The sequence below is a fragment of the Eucalyptus grandis genome, chromosome 10 (assembly GCF_016545825.1).
Source record: "Eucalyptus grandis isolate ANBG69807.140 chromosome 10, ASM1654582v1, whole genome shotgun sequence".
Taxonomy (NCBI): Eukaryota; Viridiplantae; Streptophyta; class Magnoliopsida; order Myrtales; family Myrtaceae; genus Eucalyptus; species Eucalyptus grandis.
The window spans coordinates 10598495-10617934 of NC_052621.1; the positions used below are offsets into that span (position 1 = coordinate 10598495).

General features: G+C 41.6%; 3 protein-coding genes and 1 non-coding gene across 7 annotated transcripts; 3 read left to right on the top strand and 1 right to left on the bottom strand.

Moving 5' to 3' along the window:
* The first annotated feature begins 1426 nt into the window (after positions 1-1426).
* Positions 1427-3483, top strand: LOC104421680 (translation initiation factor IF-2). Of its 3 annotated transcripts, none has more exons than XM_039303282.1 (5): positions 1427-1570; positions 1647-1737; positions 1838-2507; positions 2964-3312; positions 3345-3460. In XM_039303282.1, the coding sequence occupies exons 1-4, from the start codon at positions 1543-1545 to the stop codon at positions 3204-3206; spliced, it is 1032 nt and encodes a 343-aa protein (XP_039159216.1). In that variant the 5' UTR covers positions 1427-1542; the 3' UTR covers positions 3207-3312; positions 3345-3460. The 3 variants fall into 3 exon arrangements, with proteins under 3 accessions (XP_039159216.1, XP_039159217.1, XP_010032021.2); XM_039303283.1 differs by having other exon boundaries at positions 1650-1737; XM_010033719.3 differs by having other exon boundaries at positions 2964-3483.
* Positions 3484-4577: 1094 nt separating this feature from the next.
* LOC104421681 (transmembrane protein 209) lies at positions 4578-10560 on the top strand. Its single transcript, XM_010033721.3, has 7 exons — positions 4578-4973; positions 6035-6090; positions 6184-7091; positions 8165-8357; positions 8944-9129; positions 9266-9642; positions 10051-10560. Exons 1-7 carry the CDS (start codon positions 4780-4782, stop codon positions 10189-10191), a joined length of 2055 nt encoding a protein of 684 aa, XP_010032023.2. The 5' UTR covers positions 4578-4779; the 3' UTR covers positions 10192-10560.
* A 1184-nt stretch (positions 10561-11744) lies between these two features.
* Positions 11745-15738, top strand: LOC104421682 (general transcription factor IIH subunit 2). Its single transcript, XM_010033722.3, has 4 exons — positions 11745-12335; positions 12731-13192; positions 13449-13821; positions 15177-15738. Exons 1-4 carry the CDS (start codon positions 12048-12050, stop codon positions 15323-15325), a joined length of 1272 nt encoding a protein of 423 aa, XP_010032024.1. The 5' UTR covers positions 11745-12047; the 3' UTR covers positions 15326-15738.
* LOC104421684 lies at positions 13818-19236 on the bottom strand. 2 transcript variants are annotated; one of them, XR_005547044.1, is made up of 5 exons: positions 18763-19236; positions 17505-18646; positions 16267-16476; positions 14116-14238; positions 13818-14012 (listed from the first exon to the last, which is right to left on the bottom strand). It is a non-coding gene; the product is annotated as an uncharacterized LOC104421684 (transcript). The 2 variants fall into 2 exon arrangements; XR_005547043.1 differs by having other exon boundaries at positions 13818-14238; positions 18763-19234.
* Between the last annotated feature and the right edge of the window lie 204 nt (positions 19237-19440).

Genomic DNA, 19440 nt, shown 5'->3' on the forward strand with positions numbered 1-19440 from the left:
CTTCTTGCCTATACCTTACGAGACAGCAATTTTTCAATTATATTAAATAAAAGTCAAATGTCGATTAAATACATCAAGCAATCATTAAATTTGCCACTTCGCTTGCGTGAGATTAAGAAAACTAAACCCTTAAATAGAAAAGAAAAAACCATTAGTCATAAAAGGAAAATCTAATTTGGAACAATTTTTCCTCCAACGATTTCACACAAGTAGAGATGCATAACACTACAACGAAAAATGATGAAGTTACTTTAACTTTGATTTTGATAAAAAGTTATTGTGATAGTAGCAATAGGCGACATTTAATATGAAAAAAACTTTTCATCGTTGAAAAACAACAAATTTATTTTTTTAAGTTACTGAATGATAAAAAAATAAATTGTTATCCCTTAATTTTCTTTAGGATCAACCGTTTCCAAAGTGGATAGGTTCCAAGGAACCTACTTTGTTGAGACTAGTTTCTAATATTTTGGAATTTAGAACCTATCATGTAGACTTTGGAACCATATTTGGAAATGACCCTATCGATTTGGTCCGGTCCTAAGTTACCTAGGAATAAGCCAATATTTCTTATTTTCTTTATTCATTGAAAGAACAAATTATCGTAAAACATCTCCTTATTTACAATCAAGACAAATAACTATTATAGCAAAATAGAAGAGCAATAAAATAGCAAGAAGTACTATACAAAACAAAGAGAAATATAAAGCAATCGGAAGTGTCCAACTCATTCCTTAGACAAGCAAAATGAAAGTTAAAGCAACAATAGAAATTCCAATTCATCAAAAGTAACAATCCATAAAAGATGAAAAAACTATGGAATCTTTAGCTAAGTTACGTGAAGTGTTGAAAGCCATTGACAATTTGAAAGAATTTAATTATTCGAGAGAGGTGGAGATCAAACAATGCATGTCCTCAAAAAAGTTTATTTAATGTGCATGCATTCACCGAGTTGGAGACAGATTGGCCGCCACCAGATGTTGTAGAACACACCATTTAGCTAGGAAGCGATTGTGACTTTCGGTATTGTAGGACAAATAAGCTCATCTTAAAAAAGTACATGAACTTTTGTTGAATGAGCATGAAAGATATGCAAGTCAAGGGTGAGTGGTTTTAGGGTGGGTAGGTATGAAATTTGAGGTGGTTATAGACTTGGAATCTAAAACCTATCATGTCGAGATCAATTCCTAACTTGTGGAATCAGAAGCCTACAATGCGGACCCTAGAACCGGATCAAAATTGGTCCAGTCCGATTCCATGGTTTACCCTAGACCATTGTTCACCCCTACTTTTGTTGACAAGTGTGGAAATTGGGTACTTACATATTAGCCCAAAGGAGCGCAATCCTGTCACCAACCCAGCCCACCATCGGACGGGGCCCACAGGAGCGCGAGAACCTGTTTCCGCCATTTTCACCCAAATTTCAATTTCAAAGCGCAAAAGCATCAACTCCTCCATTCCTTCATCCTTCATCCGTTCATCGATCGCGATCCTCAATCCCATCATCCTCTCTCTCTCTCTCCCCTTTTGCCGCTTCTCGCCATGGATGTTCAGCCCGCGCAGGTTCCAGGTACGCCCTCTCTTCGTCCTTCTTCCGCCACGTTTACTTCTTTTCCCTCCGGTCACGTTGGTCTTACCGTACGAAGCAGGGAAGCCTCAGCCGCCGAGACAGAAACCCGGCAGGAAAGCGAACGGGCCGTCGAAGGCCGTCGCCGCCAGAGATCCTCCGATTTCCAGGTGGGTGATTCTTCGCCGCCGCGACTCTCGAGGTCGTAATTCGATTTGTTCTTTTGAGTTACGCCCTGTTGGGGTCTCTCCCTTTTTTTCTTTTTTCCAGGCAGAAGCGCGTGTTCGGTACGTCGCGGAACACCAACGTTCCGGCGAAACCGGCGACGGAGAAACAACCCGCTGCGAAACCCTCGACGGGGGTTGGCCGGAAACGGGTCCAGTCGGCGCCGAAAAGCCCACCCACCGTCGGTGCCGCTCTAGCATCGGCTGCGGAGAAGACGTCTCCGGAGAGAGAGAAGCCTGAGCCGAGGAAGAAGAGCGTTTGCTTCGAAGAGGAATCGCCTGAGAATTTGGGCGATGCGCCGGCAGAGAAAACGTCTCCTGAGAGAGCGGACTTCAAGCCGAAGAAGAAGAGCGTTTGCTTTGAAGAGAAATCGCCTAAGAATTCGGGCGATGCGCCCGCGGAGAAAGCGTCTTCGGAGAGAGCGAACCCTAAGCCGAAGAAGAAGAGCGTTTGCTTCGAAGAGAAATCGCCTAAGAATTTGGGCGACGAGAGCGCGGTCGGGCCTCGGACCCCGGTCCAAGCGCCTTTTGCTGCCGTGGCAAAGCCGAGGAGGTCCGGGACGCCCTATTACACAGCCGAGAATTGCAGCAAGTGCAGGTTCGATCGGCTGGAGACCGCTTCGTACTGGCTTGGCCAGATCAAGCTGGCAGAGCCTGTCGGGAAGCATTTCGTCTCGGCGAGTTTCTTTCGGATGGCTCTGGAATGCAAGGCCGAGGTACACGTTTTTCATGAAGAAAACTGTATAATTCATGCATGTTCTGGGAACATTAGCATTAGAGATCGTTCGTGTATACCCTATTATAATCATGGGGCATGGCAGCAGCAGGAAACAAGTCTTTTTAGCTGATAGCAATCATGCAAAAGCAGCTTAAGAAGAACTTCTAATCTTTTAAACTGCAACTGATGGTAAATCATCTCTGCTGATGGAGGCAAATGAGTTCATGGAAGTTTCACTTATCTGTAGAGTGGCAATACTCTGCAGAAGATGGTTGCTTGAGATTTTAAATTTCTGGGCAAACATATAGTATTTGGTCTAAAAGCTTACGATTTCAAGCACTTATAACCTAAAATGTGAATCTGAAGTAGTCATAATTTTGGTTCCCTCATGTTCATGATGCCCTCTTCATCGGTTTCTGATTTAGTCCTTTCCTTCGTGCTCTGCATCTGTCAGCCCATCCGGAACCTGCGCATCGAGCTGAAGCGTTACTTGTCACGGCACCTGCACTTATCGGAAGAGGAAGAGTGGAGAAACCTGTCTCTCGGCTATGGAATCCTGAAGGATGAGCCCAATTCAGGTCCCCAAAATCCAGATTGCAGGGAAGCCAGTGTGAGGCTGAGCATCGAAAGCAACCGTGATGATGATCGAGAACATCAGGATACAGAGGACGAGCTCATCGACTTGAAGGAGGAATAGGTGGATTAGTCTTGAGATTGCAATATCATCTAGTCGGTCGGTCTTTTGTGTATTTGGCTTCGAATTAAGCAATCTTTTGCTTTCTGGGTTTTGTCCAAGAATCGATATATACATATATATGTTAGTTTTCGCGCTAGAACTTTTGAGCGATGATGAGATGTCTGAAATATGAGATGCTAGCGCAACTGAAGTGAACTATAGCACAGTGTAGTTTAATAACACAGTTCAGACTTCAGATGTTTGTCTTTGGGATATACATTTGGTTTGATGCTTGATCTCTATGCCGAGAACCGAAACTTGCAGGCCCTTCATTGAAGAATCATGAATTATACCTTGACTAAGGTTTTTTTTTTTTTTGATGACTGAGGAATTGCCGGAGATCACATGACCTTTTGGTGCTCGGTAGCACCGGTGGGGCCTTCTTGTAAGCCGTTATTTATACGTAAATGTTCGGGAACTGACTTAGTAAACCACTCTTAGGACTTCTACTTAAGTCACGAATATCTGGAGATCCGAACCTGTTCCCTCGACGATGAGGTAGTGGAGCTCAATCATCACGAACATTATAGTTGATATCTTTCATTGGGTTTGGATTTTTATTTTTTGGTAAATATAAGTAAATGCAATACAAATTAACATCTAAAATCTATTATCCTACTTTATCACTTAACAATATATGAATCAACTCTCTAAAAGGATTGGCAACCCAATTGGTAGGACTTCTTCCCAAAAGTTATGTTGTACTATTTACTCAAAATAAGAGTTCAACATTCCTCTAATGTTTTCCAGCATAACAGGTCCAATGCTATCCACCATGGTCTCTTTATTGATGGGTTCAATAATAACTTTCGAGTCCATCTCAATGATAAGCTCAACAGTAGGTTAGATTTTACTCATCTAAAATGGAAAAAAAAGTCACAGAAAAAAATCCGTATCATAAAAAAGAGAAAATGGATTACGTGCAATAAAGAATACTGACGGCAATCGTAATTTCATTATATCTATACTTGATTTATGTTAGCTCTCGAAACATTAAAAAGAAAAAAATATTGCTAGTATAAAAAATAATTACGCACGAAATAATCTAGAGATTAAAATTGCATGCGATTAGTACAAACTTCATCAGTTAGTTTTCAGGTTTGATATAAATGAATTCTTTTTGAACCAAAAAAGAAATATCTTTACCGTGTTAAGTTATATCTTATCTCTCGATAGTAAACTAAGAAGAGATTAATTTTTTTATCTGCGAAAGGAAAAAGAAGATTTGGACAGGAATTAAAAAGAAAAAGACAAGGAAAATGGAAAAACTCCTTTTGGGGGGGGCTTTTGTTCTTTAATCGGTTTTCAGAACCTCCGTAAAAAGAGAAAATGAAAATGAAAAAGAAAAGCGAGGCTCCATTTTTGAATCCGACTTAGGAGCTGCTGCTGCTTCTCCGGAGCTCTCCAACCAGAGCGCTCGACCGGCGGCGACGGCGGCGGCGGCGGCGAGGACCTCGTGTCGTCACCGATGACTTGAACGAGGAAAACCGTTCTCTCTCTCTCTCTCTGTCGCTCGCTCGCTCGTGGTCAGAAGATGGAAGGAGGCGGCCGAGACAAAGCATCGCCGCCGCAGGCGACGGCGAAGCCGAGCAAGTTCGTCGTGTACCAGAACCCGGCCTTGGCGGCCGCCCTCGCGGCCAACAGCCTCGTGCCTTCGAAGCTCGCCCTCCTCTCCGCCTTCTTCTTCTCCTCCGCCAGCGCCTTCGCCTTCCTCTCCTTCTCTTCCAGGTACGCGCCGCGCCCCCGGCGGGGGCGTTTTGCCGTCTATTTTCCTGGTTCGTGATCCGGATTTCGGAAGCTAGAGGACGGCTGACAGTCTTCGTGAGCCTGCACGTTTGCATTTCCGACCGGGAATCGTGTCCTATTGCGTGCTTCAGTTGGTCACGTTTCGCTCGTTGCATTGGGGTTTAGGTCAATGGCGCTGATTTGCTATCTCGCTGTAGTACGACTGATGTTTTCTTTTCTTTTTGGTGCTTGAAATTGCCGTGGCTTCGTTTGCACTTGGTAGAGAGAAATGATGAATATTTGGGACGGTTTAGGGTTTTTGAGCGGGGTTTTAGAGGGGGAGCTTAGCTCCAGGATTTTGGAACTGATGGACATTACGGTCTGATGGTTACTCTTTGCAGTGCAAGTAGTATTTCCTTGACATTATGCGTGCCTCCGAAGGTATTGAAACTACTGAAGAGTTTTGAGTTTATCCTTTGATTGGGGGAAAGTGAATCCTGGTGCAAATAGAATTTGCCTTGACGTTAGTTGGGGCATTGTGAAGCTGATTTCTTTCTCTTACTGAATTGAGGGTATTTGAACCTGATCTGAACAAAACTAGATGATGATTTTCAAAGCAACAAGAGTGAGAAATGAAGTAGAAATATGATTGACGATGTCTCTAGCTTACACCACCCTAGCTGGCACCCGTGTCCTTCAGCAATCAAGACATTGAGTTTCTCTCTTTGGACTGGGGACTGCTGCAAATGAAACACCCGGGATCCAGTGCTTTTGCCTTTGCCCCTTTCTCCCCGGATCCACCATAACCATACTCAATTTCATCCCTTGTGTAAGGCTGAAGCTGGTTGGTCCCGGGGCAATGAAATTATTTGACAGAATGAACTATCATGAAATTCCATTTTATGTTGAGCTATTTGTTTGATTGCCAGCCAGAGAATGCATATTAGTATTAAGGTTTGATGCTTTATCCCCAGTGAGAAATGTCCGTTCTTGTCCAATGTCAGTAGCCATCCTTCTCCTTTCAATTTCTGCAGTTGACTAGTTACTTCCTTGAATTTGTGAAGGGAGGATGGGTTTATTGACTATCTGAAGCTCAAAAATCTGTCTGAGGAGACAGCTTGTAAGTCATTCTGTTTGAGCCTTATTGTCTTATATTTGTTTAATATGCATGCTGATTTTTGGTGCTTTTGGATAATACCGTTTCCCCCTCCAGATTTTCTTGCCAAGATCCTGCAGACTGCTGTGGCTGTACTTTTTCTGGGGGCTCTGCTTGCGCTCTTTAAAGCAATATCTCTGCATATATCCAAAAAAAGAGGAGCGCCTTTTGTATCCCCCTCTACTGGAACCAAGGATCAACCTACTCTTTCAACACGCCAGTTAGCACTTTTGGGGTTAAAGCCGAGGGCCAATCAGGTTGGGTCTGAACCATCAAAGAAGCCTCCCAAATCCAAAACCCATTCAACACCTAGTTCGGAGCTTCTTGTCCCACTTCATCAAACTATCACCAGTTCAAATCGTTCATCTCGAATTAGCATGGATAAATTGAATTCTAGCGGAGGAAGCAAGGGTAGACCAATCGGCACCCCATCCAAATCGCCAGGTTCTTCTTCTTTGTATCTTGTGCCTGGAGCTGTCTCGCCGCTACCTTCCTCTCAACACTCACCTGGTCCTGATTCTGTTGTCTCAAGTCCATGGTTGAGTAATCGAGCATCTCCTATGAAGGACATCAGATCAGAAGAGAAACTTGAACAGTTTTTGGCGGAAGTTGATGAGAAGATCTCTGAATCAGCTGGGAAATTGGTGACTCCACCTCCTACGATCAAGGGTTTTGGCATAACAAGTCCAAACACTGTAGTCAGTTCGGCTAATAATTCTGGAACTACAAGAAGCACTCCTCTGAGGCCAGTGAGGATGTCTCCTGGCTCTCAAAAGTTCAGCACACCTCCCAAGAAAGGAGAGGGTGACCTTCCTTCACCAATGTCATTGGAAGAGGCAGTAGAAGCTTTTGAACACCTCGGTATCTACCCTGAAATTGAGTTGTGGCGTGACCATCTCAGGCAGTGGTTTTCTTCAGTTTTGCTCAACCCTCTGCTTAAAAAGATCGAAAGCAGTCACGTTCAGGTCTGTCATCCTTACAGCCCATTTTGCTAACAACTATATCAAGAAGAATTATGATTATATTGTTTATTTTAAAGCTTATAAGTCATCCCTGGGACCATGAGGAACTTCAATGTCCATTTGAATGAAAAGGTAGTTCACTGCAGTTTCAATTATAGTGTATGTTTTGTCTATGCTCACAGGATGTATATTTAGCATTAAGATTGTCCATATATGTACCAAAAGAGATGATTTTTCAATTTATGTTGGCAATGAGTGAGTGATGTACATTTTCAACAACAAATTTGGGAGATTTCAGATACTGACAAGGTGCTCTTGTAACATATGTGATTAGACTGGGGCCTTTGGGGATGTGTTGGTGAGCTTTACTAGGCTTTCACGTGTTATGTTTAATGGGTTAGTCTTCATATCTGGCTGTGGAGATTTTAGTGGTCTTTTTGGTTGAGTTTGACCTCTTGAGATTGCTTTGAACAAAATGAAACGAATAATAATAGATATCCACTGGGAAAAATGTAGGAAAATGGAAAGGAAATGATGTTACCTCACTTCTTAATGGCATAAGGTTTACCATAGTTGGGCACAGCATCATTTTACCCATTCTTACAATTTTCCCGGTTCACTCTAGATATAACAGGCTGGTTGCAGTTATCCCAAATTTTGGCTACCGATCAGAATGTGATGGCTAGAGTTAGGCGCCAAAACTCATTAGGCCCACTCATCACCACCTAAATAAATAATGCCATTCAACAATCCCATTCAATCACTTGGTCATCCACAAAATTTAATCTTAAGAATGTTATTAAAATTTAAGGTCAGAGCCCAATTCAGATGAATTAACCACTCAATAACGACAATATTTCCTTCTGAAATGGCAATGAAATCATGAGTGGTCTAGTGACAAAGTTTCTGAATATTTTTCCACTGTCTGTTAACATTTTAAGCATATTCTAAGAATTTATTCACTTTGAGGGACAAATTGAGACAAACCCCAAATATCAGGAGCAAAAATTTACCTAGCTTCACCATCCTTTAGACATAGCTTTAGCTATCCTGATTTTAGTTGATGCTGATTTTAGGTGATGGAAGGTGCAGCGAAGTTTGGAGTTTCGATCACAGTCAGTCAAGTGGGAGAAGTACGTGTATCTGGGACTTCTACTGTCTCTCAGATTGACAGGAGTAAAGAATGGTCACCTACTTATACTCTGGATGAAGATGGACTTCTTCACCAGCTACGCGCTACTCTTGTTCAAGCTCTTGATGCTGCCACGCGTAAGTATCACCCTAATTGCTTTTATACAATTCTGCGAACTCAAGCTCCTGAGTGTTACCATGTGGGATTAATGCATTAAAAAAGCCCTTACTGTCACCTGTCTTTAACCAAATTATAATATAACTATGCTTCTTGGTCCTATTTTATTGTTGGAAAAAAATTTGAGCTGGGTTCATACTTTATTTTCCTTTCTATTGTTTAAGAGAGTGCTGTGAAGCCAAATCACTAAGGTGGCTCATTATGTTTTGTACTTATTGTATCATCGATTTTTGCATTAAAAAAGCCCTGACATTTACCTGTCTCTAACCAAATTATAAAATAATTATGCTTCTTTCCTCTAGGTTTTATTGTTGGAGAAATTTAAGCGGGGTTTCTCTTCCTTTTTGTTAAGAGAGTGCCGTGAAGCCAAATCACTAATGTGGCTTTTTAAGTTTTGTACTTATCGTATCATTGATTTCCGCATTACATTTGTTTTGCGGGTGAGAGAATGGCATGCAATTTGTTGTGTTAATTAAAATGGCTAAATCCATCTGTTTCTACTAGCTTTATTTGGTTATTTATTTATTTTTTATGTTGTTCATGCAGCAAAGCAGCTTGTAGCCAATTTGCAACAGCCTCCTCTGCAAAATCCGTTGATTCCTCTGATGCAGGAGTGTGTTGATGCTGTAACTGAGCATCAGAGGCTTCAGGCATTGCTAAAGGGAGAATTGATTAAAGGTGTGCTACCCCAGAGCAGTGTTCGTGCTGATTACGTGGTACAGAGAATACGAGGTATGCAGATTTTTTTTCCAAAGGTATATTGCCTTTCATGGACTCTGCTTGATAAGAAGAAGAGAATGTTTTTACCTTTTAGTGGCCAGATCCTGGACTTTACAACTTAGACTCGGTGTCTTTCCCTCTTGAACAGAGCTTGCTGTGGGAACCTGCGTGAAGAACTATGATTTTCTCGGAAGTGGAGAGGTTTATGGTCAGATGAAAAAGAAGTGGACTCCTGATGTCCCCACTGATTCTCATCTGCTCTTGTATCTATTCTGTGCATTCTTGGAGCACCCCAAGTGGATGCTACATGTTGATCCTACATCTTACACTGGAGCACAGTCCAGCAAAAATCCCCTGTTTTTGGGAGTTTTGCCTCCAAAAGAGAGGTTTCCAGAGAAGTATGTTGCTGCCGTATCAACTGTCCCTTCTGTTCTTCATCCAGGAGCTTGTATCCTGGTTGTAGGAAAACAAAATCCTCCTGTCTTTGCCTTGTATTGGGATAAGAAGCTGCAATTCTCTCTTCAGGTAAGCTCAAGATATCTTGGTCTGCAATTTAAATATCCAGAAGGGTTGACTATCTAGGGTAAATGCAATTTGACATTATTGCTAGGATTTTCTGGAGTATGATGGTTAAAACAATAGCAAAGCACACCGTAGGATGAGTGTCTAATTATTGACACTGATCTCGTTGTATCAATGTGCGATCTATGGTGCCACTAATGAAATGGGGGAGCGTTACCCTTGACTATTGGGCTGAGTTGACACATTACTAGAGTCAAGGTTTTGCACGCCCAATCCACCAATGTGTTTGTAAGCCTGCTGAATTTTGTAAATGGCATAATCCTATTGCCTGCCGCGAAAACTTTCTGCTTACGTAATTTGTCCTCCTTCACATGATGTAATGAAAAGAATACTTCTGGCTTTTATTTGCAGGGAAGGACAGCAATGTGGGATTCTATCTTGCTCCTATGCCACAGGATAAATGTCGGGTATGGAGGTATAGTTCGTGGCATGCATCTGGGTTCGTCAGCCTTGAGCCTCCTCCCTGTTTTCAATGCGGATAATGAGAACTGAGATCTTGTTTCGGGAACCACTAGAGAAACAGTTTTGCAAATGCGCCGGCATCATGGCAGGATCACACATTCGATTCAGAGCTCGCCCGCCTTCAAAAATGGTTTCTTGTGAATGAGCCGCCACATTTGCACAGTTTTGGTCCGACCGTATTTAGTGGTCCAACGCGAATTGGATTACCCCCGCTGTAGGGTATTGTAATTTAGCATGCTAACAACTCGGCGTAACTTTCAGGCAACGTTTCTTCACTGCTTTGGTTAGAACCTTAAAACCTTCGTTGATTGTCAAGACTTTTGGGAAATGTTTTCTTGATACAACGCCTAAAGCAAACCTGCGGTGGAATCGTTGGACACAATGTTAGTATTGCATCAATGTTATGGTCCTACGTACCTTGTGTGTCCTAACCATATAAGTCTCGTTGACAAAAAGAACATTGCTAACCCAACAGTCGACAATAAATAACTTAGGCTACATTTGGTCGCTCGGAATTCTAATCAAGATATGTTTGGATATGATAGAATATGAAATATTGTGATTTTTTTATGTTCTGTCCATTGTTTGGTGAATCATATTATTAAAGTCAAATATGTTCATATTATATCATGTACATTTTTTTATAAACGGCATATCATTGTAAATGAATTTAAATGTTTATAAATGGAGATGGTGAAAATTTCTGATAACACTATTTCTTAATTTGTTTTTATTTTATTTTTCCTTTGTTTTATATCATTTTCTCTATTATTTCGTTTTTCTCCTTTCATTATTCTTTAATAAAATTTTATCAAATAGTAAATTGTACTAACATACATAAAATACAAAAAATATATATAATAAATATAAATATTTAATTTATAAATTGAATGTTTATTATAAAAAGAATTAAAGTTGAATATATAAAAGAAAATAAGATTAATTAAGAATATTTTTTAATTTTTAATTTCTTAAATCGAATTCAAATATTATTTATTTTGAAATATAATTTCAATTTTTTTAATTTAATAAGTTTGTTATTCGAGAATATTATAAATCTTGTCTATCTTTTTATCCACACTTCTCCAATAGGATAATTTTATCTTGTTAATATCCTCTTATATCCAATGTTATCCTGTCTTGAGCGAGCACCAAACGTAGGATATGATATCATATCTTATCTCAAATTTTATTTCAACTACTAAACGCAGCTTTAATGCTTGTGGCTCTCATTTCAAGTCATTAATTTCTACTAGCGACTTGTTTTATTTATGCCGTTATCAAATATGGTACTTGGCTGAATAAGATATTAACTAATTTCTCGGAAAGACTCGGTTAAGCGTGTCAATTTCAAGTTAGTCAAGTTCGAGTGAATCATATTCTCATGGTGCATAAAACTCATTTTCACTACAAAGATTTCACTATAATCTAATTGATGTCAGAGTTCCTCCTTATGTCCAGACTATCGTGATTTATGAATATGATAAAAAAATATTTCAGAACTATGGTAAAGTGTTTCGATTTAGGGATGTGATGATATATACTCTAAAAACTATATAGCTTCTTAAACCCCTCATTTTTGCAATTAGGGCTCGATCGTCACGAATAACTCTCTCTCTCTCTCTTCCCCATTTGCGGCGCCTATCACACTTCAGTAACTCAACTTCCCACCGCTGCATGCGCCGATCGGAAGAGGTCCTGGTGACGACATCGACTCGAACGAAGCAAAACGTCGAGCACTGCGAACGCTTCTTCTAGACAACACGCCGCCGCCGCCGCCGCCTCGGTCTTGATCCACATTCGATCGGGTCCGCCGTCGGCGATTCCGGCGATCGAGAAATAAAGGGGGGGGAGCGGGGTTCCCACCACCGTTCGCGGGCGGCGGCATGAACAACGGCGAGGGGAGGCGGCTGGCCGGGCAGGCGGAGGAGGAGGACGACGAGGATGACGTCGACGAGTGCGGCCTCGAGGCGTGGGAGCGGGCCTACGCCGACGAGCGGTCCTGGGAGTCTCTTCAGGAGGACGAGTCCGGCCTACTCCGCTCGATCGACAACAAGGCCCTCTACCATGCCCAGTACCGGAGGCGCCTGCGCTCCCTCGCTTCGAGCAATGCGGCTTCTCGGATTCAGAAGGGCCTGATCCGGTACCTCTGCATCGTCATCGACCTCTCCAGGGTAAATGATCTCGTGCTGCTTCTCCGAGGGCCATTTATACGATGACGAAATTTGGCTTTTTTTCTTTTTTTTCTTTTTTAGCTGAAGAGCATTGCAGTGCAGCATTTAATTGCCAGTATCAAATTGTAAAGGAAACTGAATCTTTCTCATTCATGTCAATGCATTCCCATAGTGAATTCGGACTGGTTGATTGATTGATCTAAGAAACAAACTATTACCCTTGATATGTAGCTGCCAATTTTTAGAATTTTGCATTTCTTACATGGCTGGGAAACCCGAGCACTACTAAAAATGCGTCCTTTATGCTGGAGATGGCTCTGGGTCATTGAATTTTGTTTTGTTGTCTGCGTTTCGTGATTCTCTTGAAAAGTCATGAATTAAAAATTTCTGTGTAGGCTGCCTCGGAGACGGATTTTCGACCGAGCCGTATGGCCGTCGTTGCGAAAAATGTCGAGGCTTTTATCCGGGAATTCTTCGACCAGAATCCACTAAGTCAAATAGGTTTAGTTACCATAAAAGATGGGGTTGCTAATTGCTTGACGGATCTCGGTGGAAGTCCTGAATCCCATATTAAAGCTCTGATGGGCAAGTTGGAGTGCTCGGGCGATTCCTCGTTGCAGAATGCCTTAGATCTTGTTTGTGGATATCTGGAACAGATTCCATCGTACGGTCATCGGGAAGTGCTGATATTGAATTCAGCCCTAAGCACTTGTGACCCTGGAGATATTATGGAGACCATTCAGAAATGCAAAAAGTCAAAAGTCAGGTGTTCTGTTATTGGTCTTTCTGCTGAAATTTTCATATGCAAACACATCTGCCAGGAAACCGGGGGACTATACTCTGTTGCGGTGGATGAGGTAAGTTAATCTAAGTATTTCTCCATTCTGACTGATTCCACAGCGCTTGGCTAATCGTTTTAGAACAAGAAACATGATAGACAAGGAAGTGGGGAGATTCATTGGTGTTCCATTTTTGCGCATGGGTTAATGAGATGCAATGCTTTCTTGGATCATTGCTCATAAAATTGTGATTCCCATCTATTAGTTCGGTTGTCTCATGAAAAATATAGATGGATACTTACGTAAGACATTTTATCTTTATTTACTCATGCAGTCTCACTTTAAGGAGTTGATCCTGGAGCATGCACCTCCTCCTCCAGCAATAGCAGAGTTTGCAATTGCTAATTTGATCAAGATGGGTTTCCCCCAAAGAGCAGCAGAAAATGTAATTTCAATTTGTTTGTGCCATAAAGAGGCTAGGGGCGGAGGATACACTTGTCCAAGATGCAAAGCAAGAGTATGTGAACTACCAACAGAATGTCGTATTTGTGGGCTCACCCTTGTTTCTTCTCCCCATTTGGCGAGGTCGTACCATCATCTGTTTCCTATTGCACCTTTTGACGAGGTTACTCCCGTACGCCTCAGTAGTTCTCAGCACAAGCTGCCCAAATCTTGCTTTGGATGTCAACAAAGTCTTCTTAATCCTGGTTAGTAATCTCATGACCACCCCAGTCCTGATTTTACTTGCGAATTTAATAAGCATGGGATCACATTACCTTCCACTAGATCAGCACAGTATTTTATTAGTTGTTGGGGTCCTGAAATCTGCTCTAGTGCTTGTCTCTCATCATTAAGTGCTGAGGCGTATTCTGTAGGGTGTCTGCTTTTCCTTTTTATTCTGCTTGAATCAAAAGTAGAAACTTGAGGAAAGCTGTTTAGACTTGCAAAGATATTCATGACATGACGGAGGTAGGACATAAGTAAGAGAGTTTACTTTTCACCTTCATGACATGAGGCCTGTTCGCCATGGATCTCAGCAATATCTTATGCCCGGGGGACAGAGAAGATGGCCCTGTAGTTATTCCTTTTGAAGTGAGATTGACTGAGTTCTTGATATTCATGACCTGAGGTAGGCGGGACATTAGGAAAATATTTACTTCCACCTTCCATAAGGCCCGTCCACTGTGGACCTTAATATCTCATGCTGGGGGATAGAGAAAATAGCCCTGTAGTAAATTCTTCTGGCTGATTGACCGAGTTCTTGATATTGAGGTGCATTTTCCTTCAGTGTGTAATATTGATGGGCATGATTAAGCAAAATCTGACACTTGTGGACTTTATATTGAAGGTGTGAAAGAAAGAGACTTTGTGCTTATGTCTGCCTTGAAGCATGCCTTTTATTATAGGTTTGTTAGAGCTAGAGAAGGTCCTAATCTGTGCAAATATAATAGCATAGCATGAAAGGATAATTTATCCTTCTACTTCACTATTTACTTGCTTAAGAGGAGCTACCCAAATTTGTGTGTCAGAAGATTAAGAACTATATAGTGAGGAACGGATGGATTGGATTGCCTGGGGACTATAAGTATGTCCCAAGTGGTGCTTATCTGGTCACATAGAGCTGGAAGAGAAGCCATGCTAACAGGCACATGTAAGCTGGCATGTTGGTACAGCGTGGTGATGAAAGACACGGAAGGGGTTGCCACTATTTTATCACATCAGGCACTGGCCTGTTCTCTTTAGACGACTACTCTCCTAGAACATACATTGGGGTCATGTTTCTTTGATCTTATCTGAGGGGCCATATGCTATTTTATTTTGTTCAACCTAGATCTGTTTTTCTGCAATCATGTGATACTACCAGCTTCTGCCTTAAGATTTGATCTTCACAAACAATTAATCTGAGCATGTTCACTAATTATGATCCTTGGTTGTATGTGAGCCTATTTTATGTTGGTTTATGATCTTTCAATGTTCCTGACTCTTTTCTTATTCTCTGATGTCTTTGGACATGGAGCTAATCATAGATGTTATGTTCTGTATGTATGCTGCTTCTTATCAGGAAATAGGCCCAGCCTTTCTGTTGAATGTCCAAGATGCAAACAGTTTTTCTGCATTGACTGTGATATTTATATTCACGAAAGTTTGCATAACTGCCCCGGTTGTGAGAGCTTCAGACATTTCAAGACTGTCAGCTCTAGTGAAGAATAGCTACACTGCTGGAAGTTAAATTTTCGGTCCTCTCAGGGCCGACTTGCGGAATATTCCTTATTTCTAAGGAATTAACATGTGTTTCATAGATATAGCAAGTGCAAGTGCCTTAACGCAATGTATCTGGGATTATTGGCCTGTTCAGAGGAGTTGCAATGGCCTCAGCTTCCAGAAGTAAGGCATCAATCATGGATTGAATTATTGATCCTTCTTCCAGAAGTAAGGTACATTAAATGTTCTCCATCTTGTAGTCTGTAACTCTTGATATAGAGAAGAATAATGCGGATATTCACAAATGCAGATGAAAGGAAGTGTTTTAATTCCTTTGCCGGCGATGATTTATCCTATGCGTCTATTTCATGGTCATACTGATGATTTAATTCATGTATACAGTTTCATTTCTTTTCCTTTCACTTCTCTGGTGATTGTTTAAATCCTCTCTCTTAATCGAACGTCACACCTCCTAGACATTGTCTTAGGAAAACAAATATTGGAGCATGAATTTTTCTCCTTAGTTTCCTTATGACTAGGAAGCGCGTCCTATGGGAGTGCGAATCTTCGGTCTGTGAAGAGGATGATTCATGGATTAGGGGCTGGGAAGGGAAAAATTGTCTCTGAGAGCTCAGAACCAAGTTAAAGCAGCGAAGGAGAGGATTGCTTATCATGTCAAGTGCAACATAATATAATGAAGCTCTCCATTTGCTACATTGGGAATTTTCCCCGCCAGCAATACAAGCATTGCAACTGGGAGTACCGGGCCTCGAATGGAATTCGACCATGACATCGAGCTGAAGATGATGTGCACTGGGTCTTTTATGATTTTCGGCTGTATCAAATCAGACTAGAATACCAAAAGAGACCTAATTTCTGGAAGTGCAAGGAAAAAGTTCCACAGATCAAATGCGTGTGGATGGTAATTACTAGCAAGGAGAAGCGAATACCATCCGAAATAAGATTTGCCGAACGGAGCGCAAAGTAGAGAGCTCGAGCAACTTTGGATCTGCATTTGAGAAAGCAACAATACATCATCTTGCTCAACCTATCACATTTCCCTGCCCCGCAAACCATTCTGATTTTAGAATTCGTTGTCGTTGATCAGTTCATGTCTTCAGTTTGACGAACACGAAAAATTGAATATCTCGACTAGACACCTGCATAAATCAAAAGCTCTGATAAAGGTTCCGTTTGTTTTAAGGAAATTTATTATTGAGAATTTGTCTTTCAACTTTGTGATGTTCAGATGACGGAAAATTAATTGATCCACGAAGAACGCTTTCCACATATTGAAAACAATAAGTTTAAATTGGGATAGAAACAACAAGCTAAGACTAGGGAAAACAATTTCCCTTCTAGTAAGAAAAAAATCACTTTTCTTAAATCACCAAATAAATGAAAAATAACTATTTTTCTTAAAAATGATTTTCATAAAATGGTATTATTTTTTTATCATGAAGATTTTAGTGAAATAAATGCTCAACCTAAACCACTAGTTTCTTATCATTATACTCTAATCATGTTTGTTTCTTAATGATACGGTTGAAGAATTGTAAAGTGACATCAAATATTAGTACCCTCACGGCTAATTTCACATATGGTCGCTACTCAGATTACTAGACAAGAATCTTCTACATATGTAATTTGGGTTTCGGTCAACTTAAAATCATTTACTACCCTTGTCTGCAAAAGACAATTACTTGATCTTAACGTTCCTCAATGAAATTTTAATCCAACATTTGATGAATACAATTCAAATATAATATTTATTATGTTAAATATTTGAAGTGTTCGCGCAAATCCCATTCAGTATTAAAAAGAATGAACTCACAGAAAGGAAAAATTCACCTTAAACACATTAACACAATCCGGATCTCTTACATAGTCAGTTCATTGGGCACATTCTAGGGACAAAAGCACCAAATTTTGTAAACTCAAAGAAAGCATATATTACCTAAACACAAACCAAACCTTTTTCGCAATAGATGCAATTTGACAATTATTCAGCCAATTTTAACGCGGAAATGGACAAAACATCCTATCCTCTCAACAGATATGACACTATGCCGTTAGGCGTCCCGTCAACCTTAATTAATAAAAAGTACATTGAAAAATAGGTAAAAAAGATAAAAGAAAAAAGAAGAATGCAATGGAGTAGGTGGTGCTTTGCTCCACCGGCTCTCACCTAAAGATTTATCCATTTGCTCTAGATCTTATTTTTCACTGTCTTTTCAAGAGCTAATGCGCCACCCTACGTAGCGCTGCACTAGTATTATCCAATATCCACCACGCCGCAAATGGCTGCATTACATGTACTGGGCTATTCGATCGTGCCGCAGACAAATTGCTTCAATTTCAAGGAGGGACCGCTTCGAGTCTTTGAGATCCCACGTACGAAACCTATTTTCGATTCGAAATCCCAACCAAAACTCAGTAATCCATGTATGAATTAACACTTGATCTTTCGAAAGAACCTAGCTCCTAGAATAGTCTCCATTTCAAGCCCAGAGCTTGAAATTATCAGATCCTGGAGCTTCAGGACCATTTCAACTCTACAAGTTTCTGTTCGGGGATTCACAAAATACAGAAGTTTAGAATAAATATAATTGCTACTGGAAATTTGAGTTGGCTAATTATAATATTCAACGTCGAATAACTGGAAATGAGTGGATTAATTTTGTATATCTAAGATATATATATTTATGTATATATCACATCGGCTTCGAGCGGGGGCCAGCCAGTACAGACATCATGGTTGGCTCCATCCCTTCATAGCGGAATCAAATTTTGTATAATTTTATCTCCGACAGGACTCCCGACCGAAACGAATGAACAAACAAAAACGGGAAAACCAAAAACATTCCTCAGAATCGAAGAAAAGCCCATCACAGATTTCGACTCAGAATGCACTTTGCAACCCTAAATCTTCACATGCAAAAAAAAGTATTGACCGATTTTTACAGAAGCCCATAGAAACTGGAAATGAAAGAAGAAGAAGAAGAAGAAGAGAGGAGGAGGAAGAAGAAGAGATCAGTAGGGATGGCACTGGCCGTGGCAAACCCACAAGATCTTCGGTGGTGGTGGGGAGCGAATCTCGAGAGCTAAGCGGCTTTTGCTGTACAGGGTCCGAAGCTGCTGCTGCTGCCGCCGCCGCCGCCGCCGACGGCCAGATCTCCGGAGAGATCGCCACCTTCCGGGATCGAACCGCGCTGCGTCGCCGCCTCAGCCGCCGTCTCGCGACCCGTCTCGCCGGGCGCGGCTGACCCCCGACCGTATCGGGACCTCATCCTCTTCATAGCCCTCGTCCGGCGATCGTGATCCAGCATCCTGCGTCATCGGATCAAACCCCACAGTCTTAGGACGAAAAAGAAGAAGAAGAAGAACCGAGCTTTATCTCCTAAAATGACTAAAGATTCACGACGAGAGAGAGAGAGAGAGAGTACTCTCGGGAGAGAGGGAGGGCGCGAGTGATCCCGGAAACGCAGAGGGGGAGGCCGGAGGAGCTGTTGAGATTCAGCATGGTTTGCATTTTTTTTTCTTCTTCTTCCCTTTGTTTTGCAGGAAGGGAGGAGAAACGGGGAGAGGAACGAAGGAAGAAGAAGAGGTGGGAATAGGGTTTCCTTCTCGAGCGATCACGCTCGTCTCAGGAGGAGGAGGAGGGAGGAGGGAATAGGTGTGGGGTAGAACTGTAGAAGAGGACAACGCAGGGTGGAAAAGGCGTCTCCTTTCGCTCTCGCCTGCATTAAAAGCCCCCACCGAAGCGTGGCAGCAGCTGAGCTTTTTTACTGGTTTTCTTTTCTCTAGTCTCGGGTCCGGTGGAGAAAAGGACAATCAAATCATTGCTTTTCGTTCGGCATTTTAAAGTGGATCCTCAGCTTTATGATTCGATCCAACCCTCGAGAGATTTGATTGGATTAATCCTCTTTGGGTTTTTGATAAACTGATATGGCAATCCAATTAGGCTGTGCAGCCGCCAGTACGATGGGGAGAGAGCGGGAGAGTTTGTGGGGCAACTCACTTATGACGCAAGGACCGACAGCCCTCTTTGGTCCTCGGTGACTGGCAGCATTGTCTGGTAAGAGTCGACTGGCCCTAACCTCCAATGAGGGTCAATCTTCCTC

Bases quoted from the DNA above. Each gene is read 5' to 3' on its own strand.
- LOC104421680 (XM_010033719.3), top strand. From the start codon at position 1,543: ATGGATGTTCAGCCCGCGCAGGTTCCAG. The intron at 1,571-1,646 runs GTACGCCCTCTC...TACCGTACGAAG, and splicing joins TCAGCCCGCGCAGGTTCCAG to CAGGGAAGCCTCAGCCGCCG. The intron at 2,508-2,963 runs GTACACGTTTTT...TGCATCTGTCAG, and splicing joins CTCTGGAATGCAAGGCCGAG to CCCATCCGGAACCTGCGCAT.
- LOC104421682 (XM_010033722.3), top strand. From the start codon at position 12,048: ATGAACAACGGCGAGGGGAGGCGGCTGGCCGGGCAGGCGGAGGAGGAG. The intron at 12,336-12,730 runs GTAAATGATCTC...ATTTCTGTGTAG, and splicing joins TCGTCATCGACCTCTCCAGG to GCTGCCTCGGAGACGGATTT. The intron at 13,822-15,176 runs GTTAGTAATCTC...GCTTCTTATCAG, and splicing joins ACAAAGTCTTCTTAATCCTG to GAAATAGGCCCAGCCTTTCT.
- LOC104421681 (XM_010033721.3), top strand. From the start codon at position 4,780: ATGGAAGGAGGCGGCCGAGACAAAGCATCGCCGCCGCAGGCGACGGCG. The intron at 7,092-8,164 runs GTCTGTCATCCT...TGCTGATTTTAG, and splicing joins TCGAAAGCAGTCACGTTCAG to GTGATGGAAGGTGCAGCGAA. The intron at 9,130-9,265 runs GTATGCAGATTT...CCTCTTGAACAG, and splicing joins CGTGGTACAGAGAATACGAG to AGCTTGCTGTGGGAACCTGC.